The 22,340-nt window shown below is 37.7% G+C and overlaps 2 protein-coding genes across 6 annotated transcripts in view; one reads left to right on the top strand and one right to left on the bottom strand.

The window, feature by feature from the left end:
- Positions 1-22,340, bottom strand: part of LOC150104397 (NAD(P)H pyrophosphatase NUDT13, mitochondrial-like) — a 581,172-nt gene that overhangs the window by 420,878 nt on the left and 137,954 nt on the right. For 4 of the 5 annotated variants that reach the window (XM_090396341.1, XM_090396343.1, XM_090396344.1 and 1 more), the window contains exon 3: positions 15,145-15,302. The exons of the other annotated variant lie outside the window; for it this stretch is intronic. The gene's annotated coding sequence lies outside the window, so the exon portion shown is untranslated. The remainder of the gene's footprint in view (positions 1-15,144; positions 15,303-22,340) is intronic. 5 annotated transcript variants of the gene reach the window in all.
- Positions 1-22,340, top strand: part of LOC150104398 (prolyl 4-hydroxylase subunit alpha-1-like) — a 356,969-nt gene that overhangs the window by 226,965 nt on the left and 107,664 nt on the right. Inside the window, exon 9 of the mRNA XM_090396472.1 lies at positions 18,557-18,710. Coding sequence (XP_090252598.1) covers positions 18,557-18,710 — 154 coding nt within the window. The remainder of the gene's footprint in view (positions 1-18,556; positions 18,711-22,340) is intronic.

The following is a 22,340-nucleotide window of genomic DNA, read 5'->3' as shown; positions in this document are numbered from 1 at the left end:
CTCTCGTATGCAGCTTTTTTCCTGCTATCTGCTAGGTAGTTCAATAGTGCTTCCCTTTGTTTCACTACAGCTTCTTCACACTGTCTATTACACCATGATTTTTCTCCTCCTCTTTCTCTTTCCCACAGTTCTCGAGGCAGCTAACGCGACCGTATTTTTGATGGTGTCCCACATCCCATCCGGATCATCCTCTTCCTCCTGTAACTCCCCAAAATGATTCTGCAACTCTAACTGGAAAGCCTGCCTGCCTTCCGCTGTTTTCAACTTGTCCAGGTCCCATGTCGATCGTATGGTAGGACACGCAGACTTCTGAACTGCAATTCTATGCCTGAAATCGTAGGCTACCAGATAGTGGTTGCTATCTCCATCTGCTCCTCTGAAACTTCTCACGTCTGAGATGGAGCTGTGGTGACGTCGATACACTAGTACATGGTCCATTTGGTTAGCTGTTCTACCGTCTGGCGATCTCCAGGTCTGTTTGTGGACGTCTTTATGCACAAACATAGTGCTCTTTACAAATCATCCCGTAGCAGCGGCAAAACATGCAAGTCGGATCCCGTTATCATTGCACTCCTCATGTAGGCTCTCACTACCTACGAAAGGGCACCACACACATTCTCTCCCCAGCTTCGCATTGAAATCTCCCACCACTAGCTTGACGTCATAGGATGGTAGATTATTACAAGTATGCTCAAGCACTTCGTAGAAACAATCTTTAGCTTCCTCCGAGCTCTCTTCAGTAGGCGCATAACAGTTCACAATAGACACATTTTGAAAACGTCCCTTAATTCTAATAGTACATAGCCGATTGTACACAGGTTTAAAATTTAAAATATTACACAAAAAGTTATCACTAACTAAAAACACAGTTCCGAGGACTCTTCATCCTCTGTCATCACCACTATAGTATAACGTGTACCCCTGATTGCGGGTCGAGCCTTGTCCCGGCCAATGCGCTTCTTGTACAGCACAAAGTCCAATTTTATACTGTCGTAAGACATTCGTCACATTAAAAAGAGCTCCTTCTTTCACCAAACTACGTATATTCCAGGTCCCAAAACGATTAATAATCATAGTTGCAAAGGCGTCTGAAATTCCGAGGCTTCTGTGGTGCTTGTTTCATAACCAATAGAGTTTTTACAGGAGGGGTGGTTGGTCCCTCGCTAAATATTATAATTATTGATAATTATAATTATCATCCTATACTCAAATACAGAGCTTAGTTGAGCAAAAGAACACCTCTTCTCTCCACCTTCCAAGGCTGCAGATTTAAATCCAAAAGACAGATATTTGTCTTTTGGGAGATAATTTTATCATCTCAGTGTGTGACGATCCGTGTCTGCTTAGGTCCTAACCTAAAAAACTAATTTTTCGCTCACAAACTATATTAAATATATCATATTGTACCATCATCATTGTGATTGAAGAACAATAAGAATACGATTTGGTACAAAATGGAATAAGAAGAAAATTAGTCAAAACACTCAATTAACTGTACATAAAACAGTGTTCAAACCAATTTTAAGTTGTGGGCCTGAGCTGGTTCAAAAATAAATCCCTTGAAAGACTGGAGACCACAAATAGAGTTCTGAGAAAAATTAGAGAAGTGAATAGATAGCATCAATGGTAGTATCGTATTAAAAATTATTATATTAGGAAAACATTTAGTAGAGCTAATCTCAGATGGTATGGTGACTTCAACAGAATAGGAGAGTAAAGATTAGCAAAATATGCATTTTTTGCCAGGCTAAGAAAAGGACCCAGAGCAAAATCAAGATGTAGATGGATTGATACAGTAAAAAAATGCCTTAGAAGACAGAAATTTATAATATGATTATGTTGGAGTCTTGACTGATAGCAGATTAATTTGGAGGAAAATTGTTGATTGGATATCAGTAATGGTGTAACTTTTTTATGTAGTACTATCATATTATCCTGTACACTCCCTTAGGTTACATATCAGGAATTTCGCGATGATGACTCACTGAACATGACCATAGAGGGCTATGAAGGATAATGTGTAAAAACCACAATTCATTGGCTGACACATTAAATGCTGAGTTTCCAGGCATCAAATGGAATACAAATCTGCACACACAAAAAAAAAAACTGAGGCTCACAACATGGGTTTCCATAGCAGAACACAATACGCAAGCCCCACATTACCTGAACCAACATACAGTGTCGTCATCCATGGTGCAAAGAGCATGCACAGTGGAATGTGAAAACTTGGAAAGCTGTGTAATGGAGCAACAAATCACGGTGCACCCTCTACCGAGCAGATGGACATGTGCATGTGTGGAGGATTCCCAGTAAACGTCTCTTACCAGGGTGCATAACTTCTACTATGAAATTTAGAGGTGTCAGTGTAATAGTATGGTCCTGTTTTTCTTGGTTTAGCCTTGGACCTGTTTGTTATGCCACGAACAGAGAACTCCGAGATGTATCTGGACATTGCAATGCTTCCTAGTTTGTGACATTTCTACAGAACTGACTATCATCTCTTTCAGCAAGACAATGACCATATCATAAGGCTGGTGTTGTAACTGTGTGGTTTGTGGACATGAACGTCACCACATTTGAATAGCCTCCACAGAGCTCTGATTGCAACCACCCCACAACAGTCCAGGACCTCATTACATGCCTACAGGAAGAATGGTCCAAAATTCTCACTAATCACTATTGTATACATGTGGAAAGTATGTCCTGTAGGACTGCTGCAGCCATCACAGCAAAAGGCAGTCCTACATCTTAAAGTGGGTGTCTTGGATATTTGATCCACATACTATGATGTACACTGACTTGTGTGTGTGTGTGTGTGTGTGTGTGTGTGTGTGTGTGTGTATATAAAAACAGCAGTGGCATCACAAGCCATATTTCAGCTGGGTGTGCTGTCACGTGCCTTATGCAAGCCAAAATTCACGTCACTTTGACCGTACGATTGCATTTTTATCAATGTATAAAAGTTTTAAGAGTGCATAGCACATCACTTCTCATCTTAATTGGTCCAATGCAGTTAATTGTAGGATAACTTTGAATACATCAATTAATTGTAACCAAATCTGCATAGAGCGGGGGTTTTAAGTGTCTGTTTTAAGATAAATTAAAAAACAATAATGAAGAAGAATGCTATTTTTGGTCCTCCTCTTCCAAATTTGTATTATAATTACTCAAAAGCATACATATAATAGAAAGAAAAGAAAAAGAAAATTAAATATAACAGCAAATTTGGAAGAGGAGGATGAGGCTGATCTTCTTTGACTACAATCATACAATCTATAAAAGCTCTGGCAGAAAGGACAGTCAGCAGATCATCAACACTGTTTCACAATGTAAATATGAGCAAAAAAGTTATAAATTATTTATAGAAAATTATATATTAAAAATTGGTCTATATTGGTGTCCTAAACATATCAGTTCACATTCACATATGCAAAAGATAAAAACTCAGGGGGGGGGAGAAAAAAAAAACAGCAACTCATGACAAATAACATTTAATTGGATTGGTTGACACAATAACCAATCACAGCCACTGACTTCTGGGTGCTATAGTCTCAGCGCACACCCTGCCTCGCCTTCTGGGTGGTTTAAACTACTGGGATGCTATTTTACCCGCAGCACCATCTGTGTGTCTGTTCAAATAGCTACAAAGGTGTCTGCATTTGTAACCGCACATTCAGGCTATCAATTCGAATATGGTCCTCTTCACGAAGCACTAATATACTGTGTTTATATTTTTAGGAATTATGCTAAGCCAGGAAACAATTATGGAGTCTAATGGGAATAAATGCAAAAATATAATATCGGTGATACTGCTATTCCATGGGTGTGCACCATACCTCTAGCACACACCAAATATATGCCCCTGATAGCCAGTAATTATTGAGGTAGAAAATCAGTTTGCTGATGAGGTAAGCGTTACACTAGTGGCCAAAATTGTGGAAACCTTTTGGAAAAAGTATTTCTGAGGTTTGATGGCTCATAACACCCATTTTTTTTTGAGTAATACCATAAAATTATATATCAATGGAAAGATAACTTAATCAAGAATGTAATGCAATAACTTTTATGAAGGATTTTTTTATTAGAACAGCAGTTATAAAGAAGAAAAGTGAAACACATAGAAAAAAATGAGATATACAAAAATTCTCACAATGTGAGTTAATACTTAGTTGGGTAACCTTTGGCGTTAATTACAGCCTTACAATGCCATCCCATGGAGTGAACCAAGTTTTTTAGTTCTGCAGCTGTTATAATGTGAAACCAAGATTGAATTATTGTTTCTATTAATTGGGTTTTATTGATGGGTTACTTCTGACTAACACGTTTCGTTAGTCGGCTCCATAGATTTTCGATTCGGTTTAGGTCTGGACTATTCCCAGACCATTCCAGAACTGGAATATGATTATCTCGAACCTTGAAACCACTTTTTGCACACAGCAGCAACATGACATGGAGCTGAATCTTGTTGAAATATAAATGCTTCATTATCTTGGAAAAGATCACGTGCAGAAGGCTTCAATTTGGGTTCAAGTATTTCATTTATGTTATTTAAATTAAGGAGATATTAAATCCCACGTTATTTCAAAACCGAATAAGAAACTCAAAGATAGAAATCTAATCTATGAGTTTCATGCCGAATATAGAAACTCTATAAATCTACTCTATAATATAAAATGATAAGCTTTCTTTGTAACGTTTTTGTGTCACATTTTTGTCAAGTTATTTGAAACATTTTGAAACTCAGGGGCTACCCTGAGTCGATTCTTAATAATTCAAGCGTACCCCCCTTCGAGTTTTCAAAATTCGAGTCATCAGAATTCAAGGAAAACCGGCCTACCAGTCAGGAACTCGGGGGGATTGGACGCTGTAGGCAGAGCCCCCTAGTATAAATATATAAATAAATAAATAAAGTTCGGAGAATCCAATCCTAAGCAAACACCTGGTAATGCAATGCCAGGGCAACTCGTTGCAAAGGTGGAGCAATATCCAATCACTGTTCTTAGTGATGTAAAACATCAAGAACATAATGTAAAACAACAGCTCCTAGGAGATGTATTATTGTTCTACATTATGAAAGAAGGTCACTACCCAGACCGGTTTCGACCTTTATTGAGGTCTCATCAGTGAGTAATACATCTCCTAGGAGTTGTTGTTTTACATTATGTTTAAATACTAAGAACAGTGATCGGAGCTTGCTCTACCTTTGTAACGAGTTGCCCTGGCATTGCACTTCTAGGTGTTGGCTTACGCTTGGACTCGCTGAACTTTATATAGTTTCTATATTTGGCATGAAACTCTTAGATTAGATTTCTATTTTGAGTTTCTTATTCAGCTTTGAAATAATGTTGGATTTAATTTAATATCCCCTAAATTTAAATAATTTTTACATCACTGAATTGAAGCCTCTTGGCTCTATTTTAAATAATATTTTAAATAATTTCATTAATGTATTTTTGGGCATTTATATTCCCATTAATCATGCAAATTCTGCCCACACCTTTTGATGTCATACAACCCCAGATCTAACACTAAGTGGGTGTTTCAGGGTAGGCGTAATGCAATCAGGATACAAATCTTCTCCGATTCTTCTCCTTACGTATTTTATGCCATCACTACCAAACAGGGAGATTTAGGTCTCATCACTCCAAATAACACTGTCCCATTGTCCAGTTAACATGGGTTTTAGCTTTTAGCCCAGTTTTATCTTTTCAACCTTTGTTTGAGAGATAAAAATGTCTTTTTTGGAATTCTAGCATTTAGACCAAATTCCTGCAGTCTGCACCGAACAGTCCTTGCACTCAACTTCACATTGTATTGCACCATTTAATTTCATCTTGTATACACCCAGATAATTTTCTTCTGTCACGTAGGCACAGTCTCTCAATTCTTCTATCATCACTTGCTGTTGTGTACCTTTTCCTGCCTTTATTAGTCTGGTTTTATAGTGACTGAGTCTCCTTATACCTCTTCAAAAATTTAGAAATGCCACCTTTAGTTAAGTTTCCACCAATTTTTCTTCTAATTTCTTCATAACTGTAGCCTTGTTCACTTAATAGTACTATTTTACATCACTTTCTGGGTGACCAGTCAACTCTTTGCACCATTTCTTTAATTTTATTATGTTTTACAAGCTCATTAAATGATAGAACACACAAAAAAAACCCAACCAACTTGATAGCAATCACATAACACACTGACAAATGTCCTCCTCTCAGCTCCAATGCATGACATCAATAGCTGAATCCTACTGTGACCTTATTGGCTCATAGCCAAAACAAGATGACACCTGATTGGCTCTCTAAACACTCATGTTCATTGGCTACATTCAAATGAAGGAAAGCTACTTCATATCAACCTAAGCAAGTTGTACTTCTTTTTTTCTTTTTTTTTTTTTTGGTTATTTGGCTATAAATTTTCATAGAATACAGATAATTGAACAAACTTTGTTGCATTACATTCTTGATTAAATTATCTTTCCATTGATATATAATTTTTTATGGTATTACATTAAAAAAAGTGGTGTTACGAGCCATCAAACCTCAAAAATACACTTTTTCAAAAAGTGTTTCCACAATTTTGGCCACTAATGTAACTTAAATTACACACAACAAGAAATTATATTCTTGTTTTTATTATTCCCAAGAAAAAACAAACAAAAGAAGGCATGTAAAGTAACTCTAACCACGTAACAAATCTCCAAATACAAATTGGAGGCAGATGACAAATCAAATTGCCTGGTTATTCCAGAGATGATCTCTGGAGGTGGCTTCTGGATTATCTCCAAAGTTTCTCATCACAACATAAATCAGGTGACAATATGAGTAGGATCTACCATTCCCATCATTTGCATGATGATTTTTACCTTTAGTGATGTCCCATCAGTAGGAGCCAGGATAATTATTTGGAAATGTGATTCTACCACTGCTCTATCTCTTATTATTGTACCCTCCATGGAGTAGGCAAACTCATCACAGGAGATTCATTCCCCTGACAACATATCTATCATACTGTATCTTTAAATCCTTAACATTCCCTGCATTAACACCAAATTCTACCATTCACTGACATTTCTCCATGTAAAAGATCTACTACATTATGCCTTCTTCACCACACTCTTACAGGTTTAGCCCCTGGTTATTTCCCCTCTTGCCTTCTACTCTTTTTATAATTCTCTCTGGATTAATCTGATTAACCTCCCTTACTAACTTAAATGTCCCCATCATATCACCTCTTTTCCTCCTATCCACCAAACTCTGCGATCCACATTTCTTCAATCTCTCTCTCTCCCTAGCCAACATTCCATAGTCCTGATTTTCTTATGGTTACTCTTCTCTGGATCCCCTTCAATGTTTCCACATCACACTAAAAACCAGGTGACCAAATCTGAGCACAATAGTCTAAGTGTGGTCTGACCAGTCCTTTATACAATGGCACAACCACCTCCTTATCCCTACATGCTAGAGTACTTCTTATCATAGCAACACTATGACGTGCAGTCTTCACAACACTTGCAAATGCCCTTTATACTTCAGTCTACTGTTAACTATTATCTCAAATCTCATTCACTTCCTGTAGTACAGCACCATCAATATAGTGTGCACACAAAAAAAAAAAAAAAAAAAAAAAAAAAAAAAAAAAAAAAAAAAAAAAAAAAAAAAAAAAAACAGTACGGAATATTATACGCGTGGATAGGCTTATGCATTCATCAGACATGTTGTAATAGATTTCACGGTATATGATATGAACACAGATGGATAAGAAAATAACTATTAACTTAAAAGCTAATATTTCGCTGGTATTATATCCAGCATCTTCAGAGCACACAACACAAAGTTTGTTATAAATGCAAGACTCCTGCACACAGGATCAATTGGAAAGAAACAAAAGTAATGCACAGAAGCTTCTACAAGTCAGAGAGGTTGTTCCTGGAATCAACAGAAGCCTTAAAACATACTCCAAACCTTAACAGGTATGACTGTATAAATCTACCAAAGATTTGGGAGACAGTCATCCTAAGACCAAATTAATATTTATTTTATTTTATTTATTTTTTATTTTATTTTATTTTTTCAAACTTTCTAAGACTATCATTTGGACTACTATTTCAAATCTTTGAACTTTATGAAATTATGGAAACAACTACCGTGTTAGAGTAAAACTTCAGTTTAATATAAACCAAAATAGCACTGGCATGCCTGTTTAATAAGAGTTTTGCAACAGCACAGGTTCCAAGGAAGTGGAAGGAGGGTAAAATTGTTCCACTGCATAAAGGTGGTGATAAGGCTGTAGCTTCATATTAAAGGCTGGTCTGTATATCTGAAGTTGTGGTGAAGGTCCTGGAGAGATTGGTGAGAAGTAAAATACAGAAATAGGTTGATAACAGCAGTATTTTCTTTGGTTATCAGCATGGTTTTGTTAAGAGGAGATCATGTTTCACTAACTTACTTATGTACTATAACAAGGTGACAAATATCTTAGACAAGGGAGACGCATATACAGTGGTGTACTTGGAATTTTGCAAAGGCTTTTGATAGACTGCCACATGACAAGCTGTTAAATAAATTAAAACAGATCGGATTGGATAACAGACTTCTGTGTTGGATCGGCGATTGGCTGTCGGATAGGTATCGGAGAGTTGTATATAGGGGTGCAGTATCCCAAAAGGGAAAGGTTACCCCCGGTGTGCTGCAGGGGTCAGTTTTGAGGCCACTGTTGTTCAATTTGTATGTTAATGATATTGGGTTGGATTTAACTAGTGATATCTAGCTGTTTGCAGATGATTCAAAACTGGGGAGAGCAATATACAGCCAGGCTGATATTAATACCTTACAAGTGGACTTGAATAGATTGCATGAATAGGCAGGTAAGTGGAAATGCCATTTCAATGTTGTCAAGTATAAGGTTTTGAGATGTGGTAAGCAACAATGGGATGCAAAGTATACACTTGGTGGGGAAACTTTAACGGAAGTAGAGAAGATGATAGATCTAGGAGTGATGGTGGACAAGGACCTGAAATTCAAGGGCCACATTGCAAAAGTTGTAAAGCCATCACATCGAATAATGGCAATGATGTGGAGAACACTGACATGCAGAAATATAGAGGTTATGATTCCACTGTACAAGGCCTTGATCAGGCCTCATATGGATTATTGTGCACAGATTTGGTCGCCAGGTTTTCATGGTAACGAGGATATGTTGGAAAGAGTACAGAGAAGATTCACAAAGGTAGTCAGTAGTCTTTGGAATGTGGAGTATGGGGACAGATTGAGAGAATGTAAGTTGCATAGCCTCGTGAATAGGAGGAAGGGGGGGGGTGTATGATTGGGGCATATAAGCTGGTCAGGCGATGTTACCAGGTAGACATGGAAGAGATTTTTCATAGAATGGGAGAGGGGAGTAGAACAAGAGGCCATTGCTGGAAACTGTATATAAGGAGGGTGTGAGCAAGGTCGCATGAAGGGTGGTTGGTGAGTGGAATGCATCGCCTGAGTGTGTTGTAAATGTGGACACATTGAATCAGTTTAAGATGCAGTTGGATGAGAATTGTATGCAGTAGTGAGTACCTCCCACTATGAGTCTCCGACTCCATGGAGGTCAAATGTTAATAATAATGTAGATTGTATTACAATCTACATGGTATGCTAAAGTTACTGGTCAACATTAAAACTACTGGTCAGACCTCTGGTGAAAAAAAAAAAACTTTTAAAAAAACCTGCTGGCTGACTAGAGCTAGCATTAATAAGGCTTCCTATAATCCTTTCTTTTAGAGTTACACGGTGATCAGCATTTATTTTAAAAATTTATGGAATTTACAACTGTGTTAAAAAAACTTTTTTTATTATCCCGACGTTTCGATCTTCACATTAAGATCATCATCTGGAGCATACATCAATATACAAGACAAGCTAAGTTACATTATTAACTAAGCTAAAGAAACAATGATTTGATCACATGTTATTCTACTGGCATGACCTCTAGTAGAAAAAAAAAAATTACATCAAGCTAAATTCTATTTACGATGACAGGAATAAACATTCTTCTTTCAGATGGTTTTCTTTCAGAAACACCTATTTTTAGTGTTACAATTCTTATTTTTGCTTTTAAGATACTGGATTTTCTACAGTCCTGTTTATAGTTGTTCTTAGTGAGGAATGTTCCATGAGTCGAATATATACCTTCCATATGTTTGGGATTTATAGACCATCATTATTGTTCAGATTGGGGTGGTTGATAATAATCTCACATGCTTCCTTGAATTTTCATTCATACCATGTTTTAGTGCAATGTAGACAGCTAGTGTTTTTTCAGTCAATTCTGTGTAAGGAATTCAGGGCATGATCAGAAAGGCCCGCTTCACCATAATTATTATATTTAATGTCTCGTGACTCAGATTCATTTTTTCGTTTATGTTCTTTTTGTCTGATAGGAATTGTGCATCCTATTTCTCCTATATATGATATGTTGCAAGTACAATAAATCCGGTATACTCCAGGGCAGGCTAGTGGAGGGAGTGGGTCTTTGGATGAGTTGAGTAAGCTTTTTAATTTTGCAGGAGGTTTAAAAGGTGGCTTTGAGGTTGTATTTTCGTAGTACTTTGTTTATTTTGTCTGATGTTCCTTTAATGTAGGGAATGGTCATAGTTTTACTGTAGTCTGGTTTGTCTTTGTTTCTTATTGAGGTTTTGTAGAGAATTCTGTTAATAGTCTTTTGGCTATATCCGTTTTTTTGGAAAGTATTAAAGATAATTTTAAATTTGTCTTTTAGTGCCTGTTCGTTGAAACAGATCGTCTGCACCCTGTTTTTTAGCATGTTGATGACACCTAGTTTTTGTGTTGGGTTGTAGGAGTTTATGTGTATATATTGTCCCGTACGTGTTGGTTTCCACTAAACGGTGAAGGAAAGATTGCCAGAGGGAAGACGTGTGACAAGTGTATCCAGAAACTGAAGTGTGTTGTGTTTATCAATTTCAATTGTGAATTGTATGCAGTTGTGTTGTTTATTTAGGTGGCTAAGGAATGTGTCTAATGTCTGGCGGCCATGGGACCAGATCACAAAAGCATCGTCAACGTATCTAAGCCAGACTTTGGGTTTTAAAGGGATGGAACCTAAGGCAAGTTGCTCAAAATGTTCCATGTAAAAGTTAGCAATAGGGGGAGATAATGGCGAGCCCATGGCTGTGCCTTCTTTTTGTAAGTAGAAGGTGTTTTGCCATACAAAATAACCCGACCGTAATACATGCGCAAAGAGCACCGTGATATCTGGAGGGAATTTGTTCTGAAGGAGAAGGATTGTGTCATTGATTGGGTCATTCGTGAAGAGGGCAGAGATGTCAAAACAGACCAATGAATCATCTTTTTCTAATGTAATGTCTTCGATCGTATTTATGATTGTTGTGTGTTTTGATATAGGAGGGGGGAATGACCTACCAACTCCTTGAGTGTTGCCACTAATTTTTTGGCTAAGTGATATGTCGGGCAATCAATTCCTTCAACTATAGGTCTTAATGGTGTGTTTTCTTTGTTAATTTTTGGTAGCCCATAAATTCTTGGGGAGCGCGAGTAGTGAGGAAATAGTTTTTTGACCGTATCTTCGGGCCAAGTGGTAATTGACTTAAGTAGTTTCTCTGTTTTGTTTTATTCTATTGGTTGGGTTGTAGTTAACTAATTTGTATGTGTTATTGTCAGAGACCAGCAGATTCGTTTTTTCTACGTAAGTGGTACAGTTTAAAATAACGGTGGCATTTCCTTTATCGGCTACGGTTATTACTATGTTCGGATTTGTTTTAAGTGATTTTATCGCTATTAATTCATGTTTAGTAATGTTGCTTGCTATTGTTTTGTTATGATTTAAAATGTTGGCAGTTTCTAAATGTATTTTATCTCCTATGTTATTAGGGATGAATCTTAGGCCTCTTTCAACTTGAATTTATATTACACATAAATTCAAGTTTGTTTATCGATTTCGGTGCTATAGCAAAATTTAAACCTTTGTTAAGTATAGAGATTTCGTCTTTGTTTAGGGCATGGTTAGATAGGCTGACTATGTTATCAACACCTGTGGGTGATTGGTGGCTCCTGCTGTTTCTTGCTTTTGGTTGGGTGTTGCTGTTCACTGTGGCGAACTCTGAACATGGGGGATGGTTTTGTCGTTCTTTTAGTCTTTGGAATTTGGAAATTAGGTTTCCTTTCTTTGTTTGGAGAATGTTGTTTGCTGTGTTGTCCGTAATCTTTTCTAAGATCATCCAGATATCTTCATTTACGTAGCTTGAAAGTTCAGTTTTTGATTTTAGTAGGTGGTTTTGTGTAGTGGCTAGGATCTTTCTGGTAGCTTGGATCTGCTCTCTGAGAAGTGCTTTCTCCATGCAGTGGTATATTCGTTGTGCTTTTGTTGAAGTGAATTTTCTCTTTAGCCTGATGCAATTAGGAGTGATATTACTGTCCCTAGACTGTTTTAAAATAGCCAGTCGACTGATCAAATTTGAAACTTGAATCTTCAGCTTACCATATTGATTGCAAAGCTTGTGTTGAATCTCCATGAATTATTGTAATCCTTTCATTTAAAGTTACACGGTGATCAGCATTCATTTTAAAAAATTTATGGTGGAGATAGTATGATATTAGATGGTGGAGATAGTATGCATAGACAAATTGATGAAATGGGTGGAAGGAGGGTAGTTATTATGGGGGATTTCAACTATGGTAATTGATTGAGGATAGGACACATGTGAGGAAGGAACTGGATTTTATTCAGTTACTAAGGGATAACTATCTGAGACAGCATGTAATGGAAAATACTAGGTGCTCGAGAGTGCTTGACCTAGTAATAGCATCTGAGAATTTGACTGTAATGAATATGACCATGTTGCCACTTATTGGTGAGAGTGATCATAGGGTCTTGACCTGGGAGGTGGCTAAATGTGTGAAATTTTCGATTAAGACAGGGTACATGTGGAATTACCATGCTGACAAGTATGACAAGCTTAGGAGATTGCTTGGTTCAGTGCCATGGCACGTAAAACAGCAAGGGCTGGATGTTGATAGGGCATGGGAAGTGGTCAAAGAGCATTTGCAGAAGGTTATGGCTGACTGTACACCTAGAGTCCAAATAGTAAATCAAGTAGGGGTTAAATGGATGAATAACACCATTAAACTTGAGTTGCAAAAAAAGAAACAACTGTGGAAGGAATTTAAGGAGAAAAGTGACCTGCATGAACGGTATAAAGCACAGGCCAGAAGGGAAACGAGTGTGGTGAGAAATGAAAGGAAATTAGCCATGCGAGCTAAAGAGAATCCCAAACAGTTCTTTCAATATGCTGCAAGTAAAAGAAAAGTAAAAGAAAAACTGTACACGGCAGGTTGATTTTAAGGAACGGCGATGATAGGGAGGTCACTGAATCAGTCGATATAGTGGAATTACTGAGTGAGCACTTTGCAAGAGTATATCATCCAGGTGGTGACGTTGAAGGAATGAAGGAACCAACAGCTTATACGGGAATTGTGGTGAATGAAGTGGAAGTGAATAGTCTATTACAAAACCTCAATGTCAAAACATCTGCGGGATTGGATGATATATCAACAGGGGTCTTACGTGAAGCGGCTAAAGAAATGTCAGTGCCCTTGACCTTATTGTTTAATCTGAGTCTCGGATCTGGTTTAGTCCCGAAGGGGTGGAAAGAGGAGAAAATAGTTCCACTGCATAAAGGAGGATCCAAGACTACTGTTGTAAATTACCGACCGATCAGCATATCGGGAGTCGTTGTCAAGGTCTTGGAGAAAGTAGTCAAGGGAAAAATACAGGAATGGATTGATGAAAATGAGATACTGTATTCGGGTACAGCATGGTTTTGTGAAGGGTAGATCATGCTTTAACTGGTTCAGCCATCACTGTGTTATAAAACCTGAGTGGATAAGGGTAATGGGTTTACAGTGATACTGCTGGACCTGGCTAAGGCCTTTGAAAGGATACCACATGGAAGTCTAATCCGTAAACTGCAACATATGGGAATGGATATAGGGTTGGTGAGATGGATAGGAGGGTGGTTGATGGAGAGATACCAGAGAGTAGTTTACTCAGGAGTAGAGTCCAAAAGACAGCCTGCGACTAGTGGTGTGCCACAGGGTTCTGTTCTTGGACCACTGCTATTTAATTTGTTCATTAAAGAAATAAGGAAGGATCTGAGAGGAACGGTTCATTTGTTCACTGATGATGTTAAGTTGGGTAGTGCAATAGTGAATGCAGAAGATGTCTAAATTTTGCAGGATGATTTGGATAGATTGGAGGTCTGGGCTAAGGAGAATGGATGTCAATTTAATGTGGCAAAATGTAAGGTTATGCATTTTGGGGTGAAAAGATCAGCAGTAGTATATCACATTGGTGGAACTGTACTCTGGGAGATTGATGAGGCCAGGGACTTGGAAGTGTTGGTGGATAGGGAGTTGAAGTTTAGGGGGCACATTGCAAAAGTGGCTAAATCAGCTCATCAAATCACTTGGATGCTGAAGAATACTTTGACGAGCAGAGATAAGCAAGTTATTGTTCCTCTGTATCGAGCCTTGATAAGACCCCATCTCAACTACTGTGCCCAGATTTGGTCACCTAGGTTTATTCTTGATGGGGAGGAGGTTGAGAGGATCCAGAGGTGAGTGACCAAGATGATAGCAGGTCTATGGAATAAACCTTATGAAAACAGGTTGAAGATTTTTGGGTTGCAGAAATTGGTTGATAGGCAGAAAAGGAGAGATATGATTGAGACATTCGAATTGCTGAAGGGTTTCTATAAGATCAATTCAGAGGATATTTTTCAGAACAGGACTGGTGGTGTGAGGATTAGGGGACATCCATGAAAGCTGGGCAAGAGTGTGGTTAGTAAGGGTGTTAGAGCTGGGTTCTTTACTTTTAGAGTGGTAAATGAGTGGAATAAGCTGTCAGACTCTGTTATGGGTGCTATGACAGTAAGTGAGTTCAAGGCAAGGTAAGATAGATACTGTGTGAATGTCGAATAGTTGTGATGGACATGATGTTTAGGGCTTTCCTCGATGAGTCTAAGGATTCCGTGGAGTCACCCATAATAATAATAATAAATAAAGGATTAAACTAAATTTATTATAGTCTAACTAACAAGTGGGAAAAAACTTCCAATACCTGCTCTCCAACCAACAGGCTGTGGGTTTGAATTCTGTGTGGGCATAGATGCTTGTGATTGTGTTGAGGTGATAGATGAATGTCACCACACTGCTTATTGAAGGCCTGAAGTGGATTGAACAAGTTAAATGTTTCATCTCTAGAGTAGTGTTTTCAGTCTATGTAAAAATAAATGAAAAATATAATATAATATATATATATATATATATATATATAATTGACAAAAATAGAAAAAATATATATATTTCCAGATTTTTTTTTATTACAACTAACCTTCTGAGTCGGAGCAACAAAAAAATTGTGACAGTAGCAATACCTCATTAACAACTACATCTTGTGAAGGTATTACTAAATCCAAAACATTAAAGCCTCTAGTTGCTTCAGTCACATGCAGCTTAAGATATTTATTCCTCACAAAATCAACTCGCTTTCCTTGTTCCCATAGACTATCACCTCTTTCCATTCTACATTACTAAGGTCCCCATAATTAAAGTCTTCCATCAGGATCACCTTCTTTTTACATTTCACAATTAGTATTCTCTACATTATCTGGCATTATGTAGATTATTATTATCTACATTATAACAGCATCCTATCAGATATATATGCTTGTTAATTTTAGCTTCACACCACACAGGTTCAAAATCTGCACATGTACTATCAGTTTGCACACTTAGTGGACACAATTCCTCTGCAATCATTAACAGCACTCCCTCTTCTCTTTTCAACTTCCTGTCCTTCATGAAAATTTGTAGATCCATCTATTTCTATTCTTGACATCACATCTTCCTGGGATAACCAAGTTTCACTTATACCAATTATCTTTGGACATACTGACTCAATCAATGCAACAAACTCAACTCTTATGTCGAATACCCCTTACATTTGCATAAAAACATAACAATCTGTGTCTTTGATGCCATTTTACCAGCACTAACATCCTCTATTCTAGCTTTTATACCTCACCTCTTTCTTAGGTCTGACCATTCCTGTTTCCCTGATCCTGACTGATTGCTTTCATACTTGTCTCATTTTGACCTTTATGCATTCCATCAACTTGTGCAGCCACAACTATATCTTTAACCTCGTATCCATCTTTCTTTCTGATTTAAGTACCCTCTGATTGTTAGCTATAACTTATTGATTCTGTGCCTTCTCAGCAAACAATAGCCTTTCTAAGTGCCCAATACCAAACCCATTCAAGTGCAATCCATCATCTTTAAACCATTCCAATTTTCTTTCAAATTCACTCCACAGATTCACAACTCAGCCATCTTGCTGTTCATTATCTCTACTCTTCTCAATTCATTGTCATATCTGGGAAACACGCTAATGAATTTTCCAACAAAGCTATTATCCTTTACCTGTTGCAACAACTTCCTGGAGTCTACGAGTATCAACATTCTTTTTTTTTCATAAACTAAAACATTTGTTCCATGACTACCATGAAAACTGATGCCAGCTCTTTCTCTCTCTGCAAAGCATCAGTTATTTGTTTCATTGTTCCACCAGGAAAGCATGTTTTGTGTACTTTGGTCATGACATCTCTAATGATAGAGTCCCCATACAGCAATATACAATAATCCTTTGACACTCTTTTCATGACACCAACTTCCTCCTTCTCATCAGCCAATCTCTTCTTTAGATGTTTTTAATATCCTCTTCCAGATGCTTCATTTCACTTTTCATTTTCACTAACTCTTGCCTAAACTATTCTACTACAGTCCGAACTCTAGCTCCCATTTCTAATTGCTCTAACCTATCAATATACTTTTTACATGCATTAATGCTTTCCTTCTTTTTGTTCACTCTAATAGTCTGCAAAGCTTTCACATTTTTCAATGTATACATGAAGCAATTTTCACAATGCATTTACTGAAGCTTGCCACCAACATGCATTTCTTTACAGATGCCAATTTTAGAAGCAGACCAAACAAACAAATTTCAAGCAACAAACACTACTAAAGGACACTTGTATCCAGCATAAAAAAATTAAGCACAATTTAGAATGAAATACTACACTATACACCATTTACAAACACTTTTATTAACACAGCTCAAACATACCACTACATTCACTTGTGACACATACTGTGTCAATATGTTCCATGCACCCACCAGTCATCACATCAAACTTGTGTACCTCTCTTATTAATACTAGTATACAATCTGGAATACAGCTATTTCTATTCATTAGGATCTGAGAGCATTCACTAAAAGCACCACCTCTACCAATGGAGTACACAGCCGTATGCTTTTACATCAAGACATGACCTACAGCTTTTGTTTTTTTTCTCTCTAATATCTTCTATATTTATGAAGAGAGTTATGGCTCCCTTTCTTTTAACTTCCCTCCATGGCCAACTACATCATGGAGACCTTTTGAAAAGAAAGCCCTATGTAGACAATATGTTCTGCATTTGGCCACATCACCAAATATAGACAACATATTCTGTATTTGGTCATATGGCCAAATGCAGAACACCTCTACACAGCATGGCAAAACAGTGTCAGTTGGCCATGTGGCCAAATGTAGACAACATGCTCTGCATTTGGCCACATGGCTCAGATGCTCTTAACAACACATCTAAATAACCAATGTCCAATAGTTCAATTCATCTTAGAAAAAGGAAACAATCTCCCCTTCCTAAATACCTTGATAACATGCCACTCTGATGGATATTCAGTCAAAAACCCATACCCATAGTAAATGCATTCATCCTTCTCCCAACAGTGTGGGATTATAAAAACATTTACAAAATTGATTTGTTCCAATAACATAATGCCCTCACTGCTGATCTTACCACATTCACAACACCTTCTTAGCCAACGGTAACAATTACCATATCCAATAAAATATTGAACCCCAAAACTCACCCCATCCACCATCCAAAACAACAGACACATGATCCCATATATCTGGAGAATGTCTGAAAAACTAGCGAAATTCCTAAAAAAAAAAAAACTTGTAACCACTTATAGTTCACAAAAAAAATTAGTATCCCTTATCCACTCTTCTAAAGACCAACCACGGTCTGTAGATCTGCAGGTGTCTAATGGGTACTAGCAGTTGTAAACTGTCTTACTATGGCCAAACAGGCAGGACAGCCAATATACATCAAACTGTTGAACATGACTACATGTGGTTTCACCAATATGATCATGCCTTGAACACTTAACTTAGGATATACTGAAAAAAGTTTATCTTACTAAAATAAAGAGCCAAAAGGCTTAGTTATCTATGTTACAACATCCTTAAATTATGAGTCTTAAATCATGGAGGTTTATTATATAATAAATTCAGTACATTTAATAATAAATGCACTGAATTTATTAAATAATAAACCTCCATGATTTAAGACTCATTATTTTCTTAATTCTTAATTAACAAACATTTTGCATGTAATTACAGTGCATGGTTAAAAAATGAAGATGATGATGTTGTTGCTAAAATTAGTCAGAGAATTGAAGATCTGACTGGTCTGACTGCCTCTACAGCAGAAGAGCTGCAAGTTGTTAATTATGGAATAGGTGGTCATTATGAACCACATTTTGACTTTGCCAGGGTATGTTAATTTTTTAATTACATTTTAGCTTTTCAATTGAATTTTTCTTTATAGTTTTGTAAGGTAAATGAAAACACAACTTACTCCTAGCTCTATCATGTCAGTAAGTGTACTTTTCTAGTGATTGCATCTATTTATTTAACAACTATTAGATATTTACATAAATCTTCCTTCCCCACTGACAACATTCACCTTGAACAGGAGAGATTGAAGAGGTGGTTATGAATGGGGAAGAGAGTGGAATGAGTATAAAAAATGAGAGAATGGGTGTGCAAGAGGAGCAGAGAAACGGGGAGGCTCAGGGTGGACAGGGGTACACAGCATGAGAAATGTGGATGCTCCAAGAGGAGATGAGCATGTATAGGCAGGAAAGGAATGGGATGACCAGGGATCAAAAGGAAACAGTTGGAATTAGAAAGGGTTTTAAAATGAAGAAGCAGAAAGGGAAATGGCCCCAGTCAAGCATGGAGAGATCACATTGAGTGAGAGGTATCAGTGGAACTAGCTGTAAATCCAGAAATCAGCTGTCGTGCTTGTATACAAAGGCTAGAAGTGTAAGAAACAAGGCAGATGAAATGGTTGCACTAATTGCGTCTGTTCACATAAAGATTGTCAGAATAAGTGAGACATGGTTGGAAGAGGATGACATCCTGACAGGAATAGAGATGAAAGGGTATGACGTGTTTCGTGAAGACAAAAGGGGCAAAAAGGGAGGGGGAGTGCTATTGATGATAGAGAAAGAGTTATGTCAGAAAGTAGAGATGCAAGACGGAAATAGTGCCAGTGGTTTTGAAGCAGTATGGTGTGAGATAGAGGTGAATGGAATCAAATACTTGGTAGGATGTTGTTATAGACCAGGTAATGTGGATGGTGGTGATAATGAAATGTACAATCAAATTAGCCAAGTAAATAAGAAAAGGGTGATCATTATGAGTGATTTTAATTATGGCAATATAGACTGGAATGATGAGATAGCAACTGGAAGTAAAGAAAATGAGTTTCTCGAGTTTTTGAGGGATAACTACCTCAGACAGTATGTAACAGAGTGCACACGAGGATTGAGGGTCTAGGATTTGGTCATCTCATCAGAGGATGTAATTACAAATGAGGTGTCAAATCATCCACCAATTGTTGAGAGTGACCATGAGGTGTTTACCTGGGTGGTTGGCAGCAGTGCAAAGACCTCTGTCAGAAAAGGGTATATGTGAACTACAAGGGAGGTGATTATGAAGAGCTCAGGAGACAGCCTGCAGGTGTAGCATGGAAGGAGTTAGCTGGAAAAGAGATCAATGCAGCTTGGGGGAGTTTCAAAAACTGTTTAGTAGATGCAATGTCAAAATGTATTCCAAGGGTGAGAAGGTTAAATAAGGTGGGTACGAGATGGATGAATAAAGAGATTAAGCATGAAATACAGAGAAAAAGGGCACTGTGGAGGCAGCATAAGAGAAGTGGAAATAACCAATTCAATGAGGTCTACAAAACCCAAGCAAAGAGGGTGACTTGGTTGGTGAGGGTAGCTAAAGAGAGGTATGAACAGCAGTTGGCTAATTAAGCCAAAATGAATCCTAAGGAGTTCTTTCGATATGTAGCCAGCAAAAGAAAGAATAATTATGGAAGGATGATGTTGAATGGAGAAAATGGTATAAAGGCAGCTGTTGCAGAATGTGTGGGGGAGATACTTAATGAGCGGTTCATAAAGATCTTTCAATCTTGTGAATGTGACTTCATGGAGGGATTGATAGCAGTTGATGATGGGGAGGAGAGAATAACTGTAGGTGAGCAAGAGGTGTATGGGGAGTTGATTAAACTAGATGTTAATAAGGCTGTGGAATTGATAATATATCACCACGTATTCTGAAAGAATGTGCCAGGGAGTTGACACCTTGACATATTTTTTTAATATGAGTCTTGCACTTGGACAAGTTCCAAAGGAGTGGAAGGAGGGCAAGATTGTGCCACTTCATAAAGGAGGTGATCGAACTCAAGCATCAAACTATAGGCCTGTATCAGGTGTTGTGGTTGAGTTGTTGGAGAAGCTTGTGAGAACTAGGATCCAGAGTTTGGGTTGATAACAATGGTATTATCTTTGATGGACAGCATGGATTTGCTAAAGGGAGGTCATGTTTTAGTAATCTACTTACTTATTACAATAAAGTGACTGCTTCCTTGGACAGAGGAGAAGGATACACAGTAATATACTTGGATTTCGCAAAGGCTTTTGATAGAGTACCTCATGATAGGTTGACAGTCAAACTAGAGCTGATGGGGTTGGATATTAGATTGGTGCATTGCATTGGAGACTGGCTATCTGATAGGTATCAACAAATTGCGTATGGGGAAGCGATATCCAGGAAAAGGAAAGTCACTAGTGGAGTACCTCAGGGGTCTGTTTTAGGTCCATTTCTGTTTAACTTGTATATTAATGATATAGGTGAAGATTTGGATGGAGATATTCAGTTGTTTGCATATAATGCGAAGTTGGGACGAAACCATGAAGCGTAGTGAAGATGTTGTGGCCTTACAGGAAAACTTGAATAGATTGAGTGATTGGGCACTTAAATGGGGATGTGAGTTCAATGTTGCAAAATGTAAGGTTTTAAAATTTGGAAAACAAAGATGGGATGCAGAATTTATGCTTGGTGAGAATATATTGTTGGAGGTAGAAGAAATAAGAGATCTGGAGGTGATAGTAGATAAGGATCTAAAATTTAGGGGACACATTGCCAAAATTGTGAAGACAACATAAAGGCTTCTGGGAATGATAAGGAGGACACTGACGTGTAGAAGTAGGGAGATTCTTGTTCCGTTGTATAAGGCTTTGATTAGGCAACACATGGACTATTGTGCTCAGATTTGGTCACCGGGTTTTCAGAAGGATGAAGAGATGTTGGAAAGGGTCCAAAGGAGACTGACTAAGGTAGTTTCTGACCTCTGGAATGTTGAGTATGAGGAAAGATTGAGAAGATGCAATTTGCAGAGTCTGGTGGACAGGAGGAAGAGGGGCGATACGGTAGAGACCTACAAGTTGGTAAGGGGTTGTTATAGGATATGTTGGAGAAGTTTTACAGAGAATAGTGGGAGATCAGGGGAGAACCAGAGGTCATTCCTGGAAACTGTATAAAGAGGGTGTGAGTAGGGGAGTGAGAGGCAGATTTTTTTCATGCAGAGTTGTGAATGATTGGAATGCCTTGCCTGAGAATGTGGTGTCTGCAAAGAGTTTGAATGTGTTTAAAACACGGTATGATGAGCTTGTGTGTGACAAAAGGACCTCCCAGATGAGTCTTTGACTCCATGAGGTCTTGGGGTGGTAATAATAATAATAACAGCAAAGGTTGGTCGATTGGTAGAGCCTCTGCTGCTAATTGCTCACATAAAAAGTTAAGCAAGTTTGAGCGCAGTTAATAGTTGGAAGGAGGTCAATCGTTCGACGCTGTTGGCACACTCTCCCTCGATGAGTCTTTGGACTCCATGGAGGTGTCAAATAACAATAATAACAATACTAACAGTCTTATTTTTTCCCTTGGAATTCAAAAATTATCACTGACTCTTCAAGACATGAAAGAAATATAAGCAATATCAGACTATATTTATATTCCTGAAATAATATTATTTCCCTGTTATTTAAGAATG

The sequence above is a fragment of the Typopeltis vanoorti genome, chromosome 8 (assembly GCF_054136105.1).
Source record: "Typopeltis vanoorti isolate ZY-2024b chromosome 8, IOZ_Tvanoo_1.0, whole genome shotgun sequence".
NCBI classification, from domain to species: Eukaryota; Metazoa; Arthropoda; class Arachnida; order Uropygi; family Thelyphonidae; genus Typopeltis; species Typopeltis vanoorti.
The sequence above is the reverse complement of the archived record's forward strand: the minus strand, read 5'-3'. Positions and strand labels throughout refer to the sequence as shown.